General features: G+C 38.0%; 1 protein-coding gene across 2 annotated transcripts in view; it reads left to right on the plus strand.

Annotated features, from left to right (window-relative positions):
• SLC39A9 (solute carrier family 39 member 9) overlaps positions 1-14,393 on the plus strand; it is a 50,245-nt gene that overhangs the window by 5,518 nt on the left and 30,334 nt on the right. For both annotated transcript variants that reach the window (XM_014867206.3, XM_044773871.2), the window contains exon 2: positions 13,726-13,834. In XM_014867206.3, the coding sequence (XP_014722692.1) occupies positions 13,726-13,834 (109 nt within the window). The remainder of the gene's footprint in view (positions 1-13,725; positions 13,835-14,393) is intronic.

Here is a 14,393-nt window from a genome sequence, read left to right on the forward strand (position 1 = left end):
TGAAAAACTTTTTTTTCTGTAGGGTATTATGTGGATAAACATCATTGAGACTTATTTGTATAATAATACTAATAATAGTTAAGCTTATTGAGCGCCTTCTGTGTCTCAGGCCCTGATGTGCATTATCTTAGTAAATCCTCCGGACAACACTGTGAGGGGGATGCTGTTAAACCTCACTTTACACATGAGCATTCTCAGGCTTAGGTCACAAATACTGGTAGAGGTGGAATTTGAAACTAAGTCAGTTTAATTACCAGTCTAAAGCACTTGACCATTAGATATTTCTTTTCCTGATGAACACTGTGTAACAAAGAAATGAAAATATCATGAATCTAAATTGACACCTTTAGCTCCCCAAATTAGGAACATCTTAACACCACTAACATTTTATCCCTTAAGCTCCCCAAGTAAGGAATAGAATATCTTTAACATCACTAACATTTCCCTTCCACAGTACGTCTCATGCCTTATGCTTAGACAGTGTAGCAGAATTGCAACTACAGAGGTAATCAATTTCCAAATACCATTGAAACCTATAAGAAAGAACTATGTCTTAGATGCCCTTTAAATTAACACCTGCCAAATGGGAATCTGAAGCAGTTGCTATTTTAATTATCCAAGATTAATTTCACACTTGATATCTTCATAATTTAGTCAATAATAAATTGTCCTGTTCAAGAATTGACATCCTGGGGGCCAGCCCCATGGCCAAGTGGTTAAGTTCGCGCCCTCCGCTTCTGCGGCCCAGGGTTTCGCCGGTTCGGATCCTGGGCACGGACATGGCGCCACTCATCAAGCCATGCTGAGGCGGCATCCCACATACCACAACTAGAAGGACCCACAACTAAAAATATACAACTATGTACCATGGGGCTTTGAGGAGAAAAAGGAAAAAAAAATAAAATCTTTAAAAAAAAAAGAAGAATTGACATCCTTTTTGAGAGAAGAAGACCTGAAATGGATTCAGAATGCTTTTGTATGTGACAGTCTTAACTTCTCCTTTAAATGAAGAATTTAGATGTGTCTTTGTTGAATGATAACAAGGTTTAAGATCCTCTGTAGCTCAGTTTGGAACTCCAGGTAACAAATAGTAATGCTACGTTTGAGTACAGGTATTTCTTTAAATTTATCATGGGATTATGGAAATCTCAATCCTCCTTGAATCTGCTCTAATATTCGATGTCTTAACTTTAGATTTTTATTTTATTTTTTTTTCCTTTTTCTCCCCAAAGCCCCCTGGTACATAGTTGTATATTCTTCATTGTGGGTCCTTCTAGTTGTGGCATGTGGGACGCTGCCTCAGCGTGGTTTGATGAGCAGTGCCATGCCCGCGCCCAGGATTCGAACCAACGAAACACTGGGTCACCTGCAGCGGAGCGCGCGAACTTAACCACTCGGCCACGGGGCCAGCCCCACGATGTCTTAACTTTATTGAAATAAAATAGAAATAGGTGTCACTTGGTTTGGAAATTCTTCTACCTCAATTATACGGATTTTTAAGTGATGGGGTCTTGGGGTTAACTACCAGATAATTGAATCAAGTATCTATCGCAAACCCATTAGTTATCTGGGGGTCATTTTTCTATTAGCCAAAAAATTGTACCCTGGCTTCTGCACCTTGTTGTATGTGCCTTTTATTAATTCTTTATGCATTTGACAAAGGCAAATTGGCAGAAGAAAACAGGTGCTAAAAGCATAAAATGAAACAGTGAGATGGGTTTTATAGAGAAGCAGTTTAGCATAATTCTTAAGAGTATAGATTCTGGACCTAGACTGTGTGGGTTCAGATCCTGGCTCTGCCATTTGCTGCTATGTGAGCCTAGGGAAATTACTTGAACTTTTTATACCTGAGTTGTATATAAAGTAGAGATAATAGAAGTACCTACCTCATAGGGTTGTTGTGAGGACTAGGTGGGTTAATATCTGTAACATGATTATAATAGAACATGCTTGGCATATTAAGTACTTAATAAATATTAGTAATAAGGGAGATGAAGGAGAAGAATATTGGTAGCACCTTTCTTGTGTAGAACTTGTCCATCCAGAAACCTCATTAATCTAAAGGACCAGAAAAGTCTGATTAGCTAAATAGCCTGAAGAGCAAGCATTTTACTTGCTCCCTGTTGTCCTGGCTCTCACTCGGTGCCTTTTTATGTAATTCTAGTAGGCTAGTATGCCAGTTATCAATTTGTTGCCTCTCGACTCCAAATCTTCACTCTGCAAAAATGGATATGGACCCTTTAAATATTTTTCCGCTGCCAGCTGGCACGATGTCGAGTTTTGTCAATAGAGGATACTGGAGAGAAATTGTAAGAGGAGGAGGTTTTCCTTCTTGGTTCTGGCATGCTTGCTCAGCAGGCTCCTAGGTGACTTCTCTGGCACGAATTCCTGTAGCACAGGCAGCCTCCCCAGTGTCCAGCTTCCCTGGTGCAGCCTCCTGCAGCGTGTGTGGCTTCTCTAGCCTCCAGCGAGGCTACTCCAGTGCCCATCTCCTGCACTGCAAGCAGCTTCTCAAGCCCCAGACTCCTGCTGAACACACAGCACCCAGCAGTCAGTAGTTCCCACTGGCACCCCCTGAGGCAGTTTTATAGGAGTCTCTCTACAGTAAGACTCTGCCATGAGCAGCTTTCCCTGACACCCTAGAGTGCGGATTTCCAGCAAGTTCCACCAGTGTGGCACCACAGAAACCTCTCTGCTGTAATACTGTGATTTATAATAAGAAATATATATTTGGTCTTCATTCCTGTTTCTGGCATGGAGGTCCTAAAACCTTTGGAATTTCCCAAGTGTTGAGAGCCCTAAAGGTGTTTTTTGTTATGTGAATGAGGTGACTTTTGGAATGCCCCTAGGTAACCTAAGGATGGGGGCAGGTTGCCCGGAGAACCAATCTTGTGATTGGAGGGTTGAAACTTTCAGTCCCACCAGGGACGGGAGAGGAGCTGGAGGTTAAATCAATCGCCAATGTCCAAGGGTTTAATCAATCTTGCCTATATAATGAAGCCTTCATAAACCAAAAGGACAGAGTTCCGAGAGCTTCCGGGTTGGTGAGCACGTGGAAGTGCTGGGAGAGTTTCGAGCTCAGAGAGGACATAGAAGCTCTGCGCCTTTTCCCCATACACTGCCCTATGCATCTCTTCCATCTGTCTGTTCCTGAGTTATATCTTTTTACAATAACCCAGTAATCTAGTAAGTAAAATGATTCTCTGAGTCCTGTGAGCCCCTTTAGCAAATTAATCAAACACAAGAAAAGGGGGTCATTGGAACCTCCAATCTAGCAAGTCGGTCAGAAGCACTGGCTTCTTGTAGGACTGAGCCCTTAACCTGTGGGATCGGACACTGTCTCTAGGTAGATAGTGTTAGAATTGAGTTAAATTGTAGGATGCCCAGCTGGTGTCCCAGCATTTGCTTGGTGTGAGGAGCCTAGCCCTGCCCAAGTCAGAACCAGTCCCCGAACTTTTTACAGCCATTCCTTGAGCCCCAGCCATGCCCTCTCCAGCAGGATTTGGATCTCAGCCCTCGTGGGACCTTTGAGCACTCTTATCTCGGTCATAGAGTAATCACTGCTCCTTTTATCTGCTACTTTTATATTTAGAGTTCTCTCATACTAGCTGTTTTCTTATTACAGTCATGCATGGTTAACGATTGGATAAGTTCTGAGAAATGTGTCATTAGGCAAGTTTCTCATTGTGCGAACATCATAGAGTATACTTCCGCAAACCTAGATGGTCCCACCTACCACACAGCTAGGCTATATGGCACTAATCTTCTGGGACCACCATAGTATATGCGGTCCATCACTGACTGAAACATTATGCGGCACATGGCTGTACCCCAACCCCGTTATTCTTTATATTAAACTTTCCCTGTTTAAATTATTGTATAATTTTTCTGTCTTGATGGGACCCTGACTAATACAACTGGGTAATGGTTCATAAAATCAAATAACTATTGAGGCTGAACAGTGCATCAGGCCTGGAGTAAGATAAAACAGTTCAAGTGTCCTGATACAGGGCAGCTGACCTTCCGTGTCAGTGCTTGGGAGTCATTAGGGAGTAACGAGAACTGTGGTCGACTGAAGAGCATGTGCCGTTTGATGACACCAGCCCTGGTGTTGCCAAATCTTCCTACTTTTCAAAAGCTGGAAATCTGTGTTTTTATATGAGATCTTCTGAATTTTACATTTTGGCTACTAGTTCAAATATTGGTACATTACTGTGTGGGTCAACAGCCCATGTTTGTGAGTTGCCAATCTAGAACCTCTGGACTGGACTATCTGATTTCTAAGCTCTTTGAAAACTAGAAACAGCAAACTAGAAGGGATAGGGGAAGCTCTATCTATAGGAAATAGGTCACAGCATGACAACAACGGGGGAGACTGGAAAACATTTCAAATTATTACAAAACCTCAAAGTCCAGTTGTTTAGAACCACTTAATAAAGGGGAAAACATCTCTATGTTTATGTTAAAGGCATTGTGCTCTCTCATCCGTCCACAGTACAATAATGAATAATGACAGCTACAGTGTCAACGTATGTGTCAAGTTCTGTGTTCATTTTAACAGTAACCTTGAAAGGAAAGAATTCTTGTCCTGTTTACACAACTAGAAGGACCTGCAACTAAGATATACAACTATGTACCAGGGGGCTTCTGGGGGAGATAAAGCAGAAAAAAAAAAAGGAATTCTTGTCCTGTTTATAGGTGAGGAGACTGAGCCTGAACGTTTACTTAAGTGCAAAGCCACTATTTATGTAACCTCTAATTAAATGAAAAAGCAATTTTTAAAACGTGGCCGAATAGTAGAGGCTCTTTGTGGAAAATTTAGAAAATATATAGAAAATTTAGAAAATGATTTATAAAAGGAAAATAAAATGATCTCTTATGCCTCTGTCCAGTGAGAATCACTAGCAACATTTTTTTTCTTTCTGTTCTGCTTTTTCTTTGCATTTTTAACATGGTTGATTATGTGGCATATGTGTAATTTTACATTTTCTCTTCTTTGACCTGATACTATAAAATAAGCATCTTCTTTTGTTACTAAAAACGTGTTCTTGGCATTGTTTTAATGTCTTCATTCAGTTATTTTATGTACAGAAATTCTTATGCATTTAATTTGTTTTTAAGTTTTTGTCATGGTAATAGTGTTGAATGAATATTTTTGTGTCTAATGCTATGACCATATATATCAGATTATTTCCTCATGGGTAGAATGACAGGATCAAAGGGCATAAATGTTCTTAAGAAGGTTCTCAATCTATATTACCTGTTTTTTTAATGCATTTTTTCCCAGTAAATTCAAATGACACTGTATTCTCACAAACATTGAATGCTATCATTGTTAATTTTTAAAACTTTGCTAATTTGATAGGGAAAAGTGTGTTTTTATTATTGTGATTTTTCTCAGTTCAATTGACCTTCTTATATATTAATAATATGATATTTATGGCCAGTGCTTTTCTAGGTTCTTTCCCAGTGGGTTTTTGTTTGCTTTTGTTTTGTAGTCACAACAAACAATCCTGTGGGATTTCCACTGGTGTTCAATTCTTTTATGTTGAGGAAAGACTTATACAAAAAGAAAAACAAATTAGTTTTGTTTTCCAAGATTGGAGGAAGTAGAGTTCATAAGGTATTGCTTGTTGTTACCTCCGTGTCAAATGAATTGGGAAAGGGGAAGCCTTTATGCCCCTGGCAAAATGGCAAAAATCGTAGCACTGTTCATTGGAACTTTACCCGAGTCTCTGGGTTTTGTTTTGTTGTTTTTGCAGGGGAGGGCTGAGAACCAATTTCTGCGTGCTGCTAGTGATGTTGAGGATAACTAATAACGACAATACTCTGTGCTGAGTGTGCTAAATTGTACTCCTACGTGATAACAGGAGTCGCAGCCCCTTCTTAGGAGGACACTCAACTTGCTCAGGGTCGCACAGCTGATACTTAGAGGCAGGAGGCTTTTCAGCATCTTGTCTCAGTTGCAAGGACTTCAAGAACAAAGTTCCTGTTTAAATTTTCTTCATTACCTGTTACTGACACTCAGCAGTAGATAATGTAGTAGTTAAATAACATTAGGAAGTATCTCGGGGGGCGGGCCTCGTGGCCGAGTGGTTGAGTTCATGCACTCCGCTTCAGGCGGCCCGGGATTTTGCTGGTTCAGATCCTGGGCGCGGACATGCTGAGGTGGCATCCCACGTGCCACAACTAGAAGGACCCACAACTAAAAATATACAACTGTGTACTGGGGGGATTTGGAGAGAAAAAGCAGGAAAAAAAAAAAGAAGATTAGCAACGGTTGTTAGCTCATGTGCCAATCTTTAAAAAAGAAAAAAAAAAGTATCTCCTTGAAGCAGGTTTGTTCGTAAGAAGATGGAGAAAGTCTTTGTTGCCTGAACAGGAATTCCTCTGTGCCTGACGATATTTCATCTCTTCGGTTCCTAGAGCTTTGAAGGAATCAGTCTTATAACAAGAGATATATCTTTAATTTTTTAGGAAACCATAGTTGATGCTTTCAGTACTAAAGAAAGCATGATACAAGGGGAATTGAAATAAACTATTTTCAATATTAAAAGCTTTTAAAATTAGTGGCTTATATTTAGTTGAACCAAACGGTTTATTGACTGTTTGTAGGAGCAAGAAAAGAAAAACCATTTAACTACCTTAGTGTCTGCCAAGAAAATTAAACTGACTTCAAAGCTTTGCGCTTGATAGTTAATGGCATTGAGTACAAGCTGTTGTTTTAATTAATACATCTGGTCAATCTTTCGGCTCAGTCAGGCTACAGCTGTGAAACTGTAAAATGAGAGAACATAAAACCAATGGCATTGCACAGTTCATGCCTCTCTTGAGCAGATATTTTATTTCTCTACAGAAACTATTGCTGTGGGAACTCTCTTTTCATCTCGAACTACGCTTGGAATTTGTAGTTCTTCATTTAAGTGATTTACCGTAAGCAAAGGAAAGAACCTGTCAGCATTTTAACTTTGACATTTAGAGTTTTGAGATTGAATTCCAAGTTGTGAAGTTGTATGAAAGAATACAGCTATACAAATAACACATCTCTAGTGCTTGAGATAAATCAGGTTGTGTCTAAAATGATTTAGGTAGTTAAGAAATTTTTAAGAAGCAAAAATTGAAACTACAGTCCATGGCAATGATGCTCATTTTTTTGACTACTGAGTCTTCTTTTCCTCGGAAGTGTTGCCTCTGTAGTATTGGTCACCATGAGAAGGTTAGGAGACATTTACCAAGCTGATAAAAGTTATTTGGGATAAATAATCTTTATATCACTTTGCTGGAGATTGAAACGGTGAACACGGTTTTGAGCTTCTTGGAAAAATATAGGTATGATTTAAGATATTTGCATTAATGAGACAAATGACAGCATTTCCTCACATTTTCTATGATGGAATCCTGTTATGGTTCTTTATTATATGTACTTGAACATCCCTTGAGCCAAAGCGTAAATTCCAAATCAATTAACCACTGAAAATTCTTGATCTAGTTACACTTATAAGGCATGTGTTAGGTCTGTTTCCCAGCACAAGTATTCTAAAGAGCTTTCACTACATTCGTATATTTGTTGACGTTAGGGCCAGTGAAGCAGTGGGTACCAAGTCCCTCATGTCTTGCATTGCCGGGCATTTAATTCATCCTTTCAGTAAGTATTTAGAGAGAATTTGTTATGTGACAGATACTGTCTTATAAATTGAAGGTTGAGCAATAAATTAAGAACAAAAATTTGCCCTCACAGAACTTAGTTTTGGAGGAAGGTTACAGGGACAAGCAAACATAGTGTTCTGCAGATGTTTAACTTCATTGGTAAATAAATGTGCTTTACTTAATTTCGAAATGACCTGAAAACATCATATAGTAATTTTAGCTCACATTGCCTTTCCTCCAAGGGAATATTGCACAGCTAGGTGACTCACTCAGATTTACCTTGATGATCTCTTCCTACAAATTCTCAAATTCTTTGTTTCTGTATTTTTTAATGGCATGTACAGATCTCACGCTTACACTGTAGATCTGGGTTTTCCAGGCTTTTGGGTTTCACAGGGCAGTAATATTTTTGAAATTAGGGAGAATTGGTACAGGATTGTCTGCTTTTAATTTTGCCAAGTAAGGACACTAAAAATAAAAACAAAAACTATCATCACCAACACTTTCTTAAAAGAAAGGACATTTTAAGACTAAGACATAGGTAGGACTTATTCTCAGAATAAAAAATAGGCCTCTCCTTGAAGAAATAAAACCTTAGGCAAGCTCATTACATTGTCATTTCTCTTATTTTGCCATCTGACCTTTAGAAATTATCAATAGAGAACAATTATAACTAATCGTAAATTTTGGTTTTCCTCTTGATGTTGCTGAGGAGTTCTGTTGACTCACACAATTTAAAGAGGACGTATGACAGTTATCTTTTTTTCAGAAGTAAATTTTATATGATGGATTGTATGTATTGTGTCATGTGATGGACATTGTCTTGGAATGTGCAGGGTAGCAGACTGCAATGTCAGGTTTAATCATGCTTCTGCCACTAACTAGCCTAGCCGTGTGATCTTGGGCAAATCATTTCTCATCTTTGGCCTTTGATTCTCCATCTATATTGAGAGAGGATCATTTTTTACATTTTCTTCCAGTTTTTTTTTAAGGAAGATTGGCCCTGAGCTAACGTCTCTGCCAGTCTTCTTCTATTTTGTGTGTGGGATGCTGCCAGAGCATGGCTTGATAAGCAGTGTGTAGGTCCATGCCTGGGATCCGAACCTGTGAACCCTGGGCTGCCAAAGAGGAGTGCATTAACTTAACCACTGCGCCACTGGGCGAGCCCCTTGCAGTTCTTACACTTGGATTCTCTGTTGATAACCTTGGTAGCTAGTATCCTTGTTACAGTATGTGTCTAAAGATCAATAAAAATTTTTACTGTGTCTTTCTAAAAATTTGGACCAAGCTCCTATTCTTGTTTCAGCTAAGAGCATTTAATTGTTCATACATGATTAACAAAGAGATGGAATTTCCTGACTATACTTTAAAGACTTACCATGATCTCTTTGCAATGGCATTAGCTGCACATGGAGAGTCAGCTGTTTCCTAGCTTGCTAGAGCCTTTGGGAAATTCTTGTAAAATTTATTGCAATAGATAATATTCATTGGTCCATGTAAGTAAGTGAATGGAATTATAGTTAATTTCATTTGGAAGCAAGACTGTCTAAAAATATTAGATTTTTAACAATTAATTAAATTTTAAAAGGCAGCGTAGGAGAATTATTTTTTACTTTCTTTATGGATTTGAAGTTTTTGATTGAAGTACCCATAGATGTCTAAGTTATTGTGGATGGTCTGCATCCCTCGGTTATCTTAAATGCTGCTACTTCACCTTTGTCTTAATTTTGTGGTATACCAGCCTCAAAAACTCACCTCTGCTCCTGCCTTTAAAACTTGTCTCAGTGTAGTGCCTCATGTGACTCCAGTGTAGAATATTATAAAGCACTTGGTAAATGCCTAGTGAATTTGTTGATTGATCCAGAATTGTGAACACCACTGGTTTCTCCATGCAATTATTGACATAAAATTGTGATGATTGATTTTTAAGGAATATCTGAATGATAGAAGAGATAATTTAAGAAAAATTTTAGAAATGCCTTTTAGTATTTTACATAGACCTCTGACCTTGGTTTCAAAGGGCTGCCATGAAAAAGCTTTGTTAAAATTGAATAGTTCTAAAATGAATCTTTTCAAAGGACCTGGCTGAGTAAATTACTGCCTAGGTAACTTTTTTATAAATATGTAATTTTAAAGAGTAAAAGTACAGATCTTAATACAGTTTGATGAATTTTGACAAATGTATACAAATGTAACTGACATCCCAATCTAGATTTAGAACATTTCCATCATCCTAAAAAATAACCTGATACCATTTTCCAGTTAATCACCCCTGCCACTGCATCCCCCCGCTAACTCCTCCTGCCAGAGACAGCCACTCTTCTGATTTCTATTGCCAGAGATTAGTTTGGCCTGCTTTTAAACTTACATAAATGGATTCATACACTACGTACTCTTTTTGTGTGAGGGTTCTTTCATTCAAACACCAGGATAATGTTTTTGAAATTCATTCGTGTTGCGGAATGTAGCAGTAGTTTATTCTTTTTTGTTACTGAGTAGTATTCCATTGTATAAGTATACGACAATTTGTTTATCCATTCTCTTGTTGATGGACATTTTTTATCCATTCTCTTGTTGATGGACATCTGATCCAGATGGTGGCTATTATTCATAAAGCTTCTGTGAACATTCTTGTGCAAGTTTTTTTGTGGACATACATTTTCATTTCTCTTGGTAAATACCCAAAAGTGGAATCTCTGGTTTAACTTTATGATTGACTGCCAGTTTTCCAATGTGGTTGTACCATTTTATGCTCCCACCAGGAATGCATGAGAGTTTCAGTTGCTCTATATCCTTGCCATCACTTAGTGTTGTCAATCTTTTTAATTTGAGCTATTCTAGTGGGTGTGATGAGGTATCTCATCATAGTTTAAATTTGCATTTTCCTTTTGATTAAATGATGTTGAACACCTATTCATGGATTATTGGCCATTCATATATCTTTTGTGAAGTATCTGTTTAATGTTTTATCCATTTTTTATTTTTTTTGTGTGTGTGTGTGTATGTGTGTGTCTCTCTTTGAGTTGTAGAAGTTCTTTTATATTTCAAATACAGGCCCTTTGTCAGTGTCTTAGGTTGGGTTCCCCAGAAAAAAGACTCTGAGAAGGAGGTTTGCATGCAGAAGGTTTATTGAAGAGTGCTCTTGGGAATAACGCTGTAAAAGAATGAGCAGGATTAAGCAGATGGAGAAGTTGAACTGTTATTCAGTTGCAATAGAGGCCTCAGCTTACCCCACAGCAGGCTCTGAAACTGGATTGCCCTTCAGAGATATCTTGAATTGAGGCAAGAGGATTGGGCTTTGTACCTCCATTCACACAACCTAGTCGATTAGTCATTGGGTGTGGACTGCCCTGGGAGAGCGAATATAACCTTAGGTTAGTCATTTCCCTTTGGCCCACGGTCTAGTCCTCAGAGGGACTCAGCTGTGAGTCATCAGAAGGCAACACTCCCAGCTGCTGGGGGAACAGGTGTCCCTGACCTGAAGGGGGCTGATGTGGACAGTGTTGCCACAGCATCCTCCACAGATACATGTATTGTAGATATTTTCTTCCAGTTTGCAGCACGTCTATTCATTTTCTTAATGGATCAGCAAACGTTTTAAATTCTCATGTTGAAGTTTTTTTCTCTTATGGTTTGTGTTTTTGTGTCCTCACTGGGAAATTTTGCCAACCCCAGCCTTGCAAAGATATACTACATTTTCTTCTAGAAGCTTTTGAGTTTTAGGTTTTATATTTAGGTGTATAATCCATCAGGAATTAATTTTTGTGTATGATGTGAGCTACCACCCATATAATTCTTGAGGGCAATCAGCTCTTTCTCCTTGAGGTACATCCCTTCATCACTTCTAATCTTCCCCTAATTAGCAAAGCAGGGGCATCTTTCATTTCCATTTCCCAGAGTAGAACATAGTCAAAATGCTGACAGGACAATTTTCTTCCCTAGCAATTTATTCAGTAGTTTGAATTATGGAGTTTTGAAACCAAATCCCTAAAATGAATGGTGTGCCCACTCTAGTTCAGTTTTACTGTTATTTTTGTCCTTCTTCAGGAGAAAAACTTAACATTTATGAATTATTTTAAAAAATCAAAGGTGACTTTTATGAATTGGCTAGAGAGAATGATGAAAAGATAATTAATTACCGTGTCACCTTACACAGAGTAGAGCAGTTTCCCTTTGTGTTCTCCGTGCTCTGACAGTTTATCTCAAATGAGTGCTGTGATTAGCAGTGCTTTAGTGAGCTTAGTAACTTGGAAAAGACAAAGACTCTTAGAATAGCTCAGTATTAAATATTAAAATAGTAACGTCAGTTGTTTGGTGTCATTTTTCTGAAGTGCTTCAATCACTTTCTCCTATTACCTCCTATTTATAGTCACAAGATATGTAGCAATAGTTTTATTTTACAGAAGAAAAGTTGAGGTACTGAGTTGTTAACCAGTTTGGACATGGAGTCAGTTCTGTCTCCCGAGCCAGTTCCCCAACCACTGGCTGCTTTCAGAATACTCAGTTTGTGAGTAGCTAATAATGGCCATCCTGAACGTCTGAAGGCTGACCTGACCTGTGTGCTAGGGGTGAGGGGAACCCCCCTCTTGATATACAGCAAGTATGAGGTGCTGATGTTGCCGCTGTAGTTCCCTGTTTGCACTAGAGAGACACTGAGGCAGAGATCGCTTCCTTCCTCCCAAACAAGGAAAGGGTAAAGTTTCAACCAGCCTTTCAGCTAAGAACCCATTTCCTATAGAGACAGTATATATATATATATATATATATATATATATCCCTCCAGCCTCACAGTCATACTTTCAGTAGTATATCAGAGGTAATATAGCCACTATTATTTTTGCTAACCTCATAAAAGAAAGTAAAACAGAAAACTGAAGTACATGATACACCATTAAATTATTGAAACTTTTTGATAAGCAACATACATAATTACCCCCTTGTAGTTTTTAAGATCATTTTTCATACTGCTAAGACTCCAGGAAGCCATATAGATAGAGTACACCACTGCTTCAAGACATTTTCAAACATAATCTTTTATATCTTATATGTCAGGAGGCAATCTCTCAAAGAAGTCTGGGTAAAAATAAGTAATTGAGATGAAGTTAGATTAAAACTACAGATCATTTATGGCACCGATTGTGATGATGGTTTCACAGATGTATACTTATCTCCAAACACATCAAGTTGTATACATTAACTATCTTCAGCTTTTTGGATGTCAACCTGCCTCAATAAAGTGGCTTAAAAGAACCTCGTAGAACATTTTACTAGTGAACTCAACATGTTGCTTTTTTCAAATTGTATAAGTAATACATGTTCATTGTAGATCAGTTTTAAGTGTTTTATAAATTGTTATAAATTACATATTACAAATTATGTTTATAATTTATAAAGTACAAAATTTGATAATGGTTAATTTATACTTCTACTTATGTGTATAGTTTTTATTACAAATATGAGACTATCAATATATATTGTTTACCACCAGCTTTTTCCTCATAGCAACACATCATGGCTTTCTAAATCCATGAATAGACCTATATCATAATTTTTAATGGCTGAGAGTTGTGGTACTGTGATGAAGGATTATAAGTTATTTAGCCAATCCCCTTTCTTGGACCTTTAGGTTATTTTCAGGTTTGCACTCTTAATAAATGCAGTGGTCATCTTTGCATAGTTCTTTCTTTTTTTCTTAGGATGAATTTCTACAAGTGAAATTGCTGGATCAAAGAATTCACATTTTTGAGGCTTTAAATCTAAATTGCCAAATTGTGGTCCCGATAGGTTGCAACAACTCACATTCCTTCCAGTGTTAGACAAGTGTGCTCATTTCTTCCCTATCATGCGTAGGAGACAAGTTTCCCACATCATTGCCAATCTGGTAAATTTAAAAATGGCATCTCCTCTTTTTAATTGGCATTAATTATTCATGAAGCTGACCCTTTTTCAACTTCACTGGCCATTGTAGATTTTGGTTTCACAAATGATGCAGCTCACAATCTTGATTACAGATACTTCAGAAACTTTTTCCCATTCATTCATCAATTTTCTCAACAGCTTCTTATGTTTTCATTCCAGGAGCGACTAAAGCTGGTGACTGTTTTGGGTGCCGGCCTTCTCTGTGGAACTGCACTGGCTGTCATCGTGCCGGAAGGAGTACATGCACTTTATGAAGATATTCTCGAGGGTGAGAGAGAGAAGGGCCTTCTTTGAGATATGTTATTGACATGGAGGGTTGAAAGGACAAACTTGGTGGTGTTTTTTCTGAACACGGCTTATGTTTGCCATAGAATTCTACCCAGAGAAAAGTTCTTAAAACATATCTCTTGGCATCTTTGACATTGAACACATCCTTAGCAGTTTGTGAATTGAATGCCCCAAGTCATGAATACAACTTAAGATTTATTTGCAATAATGCATGAATTCCAGTCTTTCTATGTATGATAGTCCTTTTTTGATGCCCACTCAAAAACTGCCCAGATCCTACACTATAGTGATTATGTTTTTAGTATTGTTTAATTGAAAAAATAGATAGATACATATGGATTCTTTATAGTAAACTTTGTGAGGACCCCTACAGTAAAGGATAACTAAAAAATTAAAGAGGCCTCTCCTGACCCTAATAAAAACAAGTGGAGAACAGTGTAGCTGTGTGAGGGTAGATGCTGGGCTATCAGCTTGGTTCACTCACCTGTGAAATAATTTGATCCTTCACACCAGCTTAAAAGCATACTTGATTCAAATTT

Source organism: Equus asinus, chromosome 7 (assembly GCF_041296235.1).
Source record: "Equus asinus isolate D_3611 breed Donkey chromosome 7, EquAss-T2T_v2, whole genome shotgun sequence".
NCBI classification, from domain to species: Eukaryota; Metazoa; Chordata; class Mammalia; order Perissodactyla; family Equidae; genus Equus; species Equus asinus.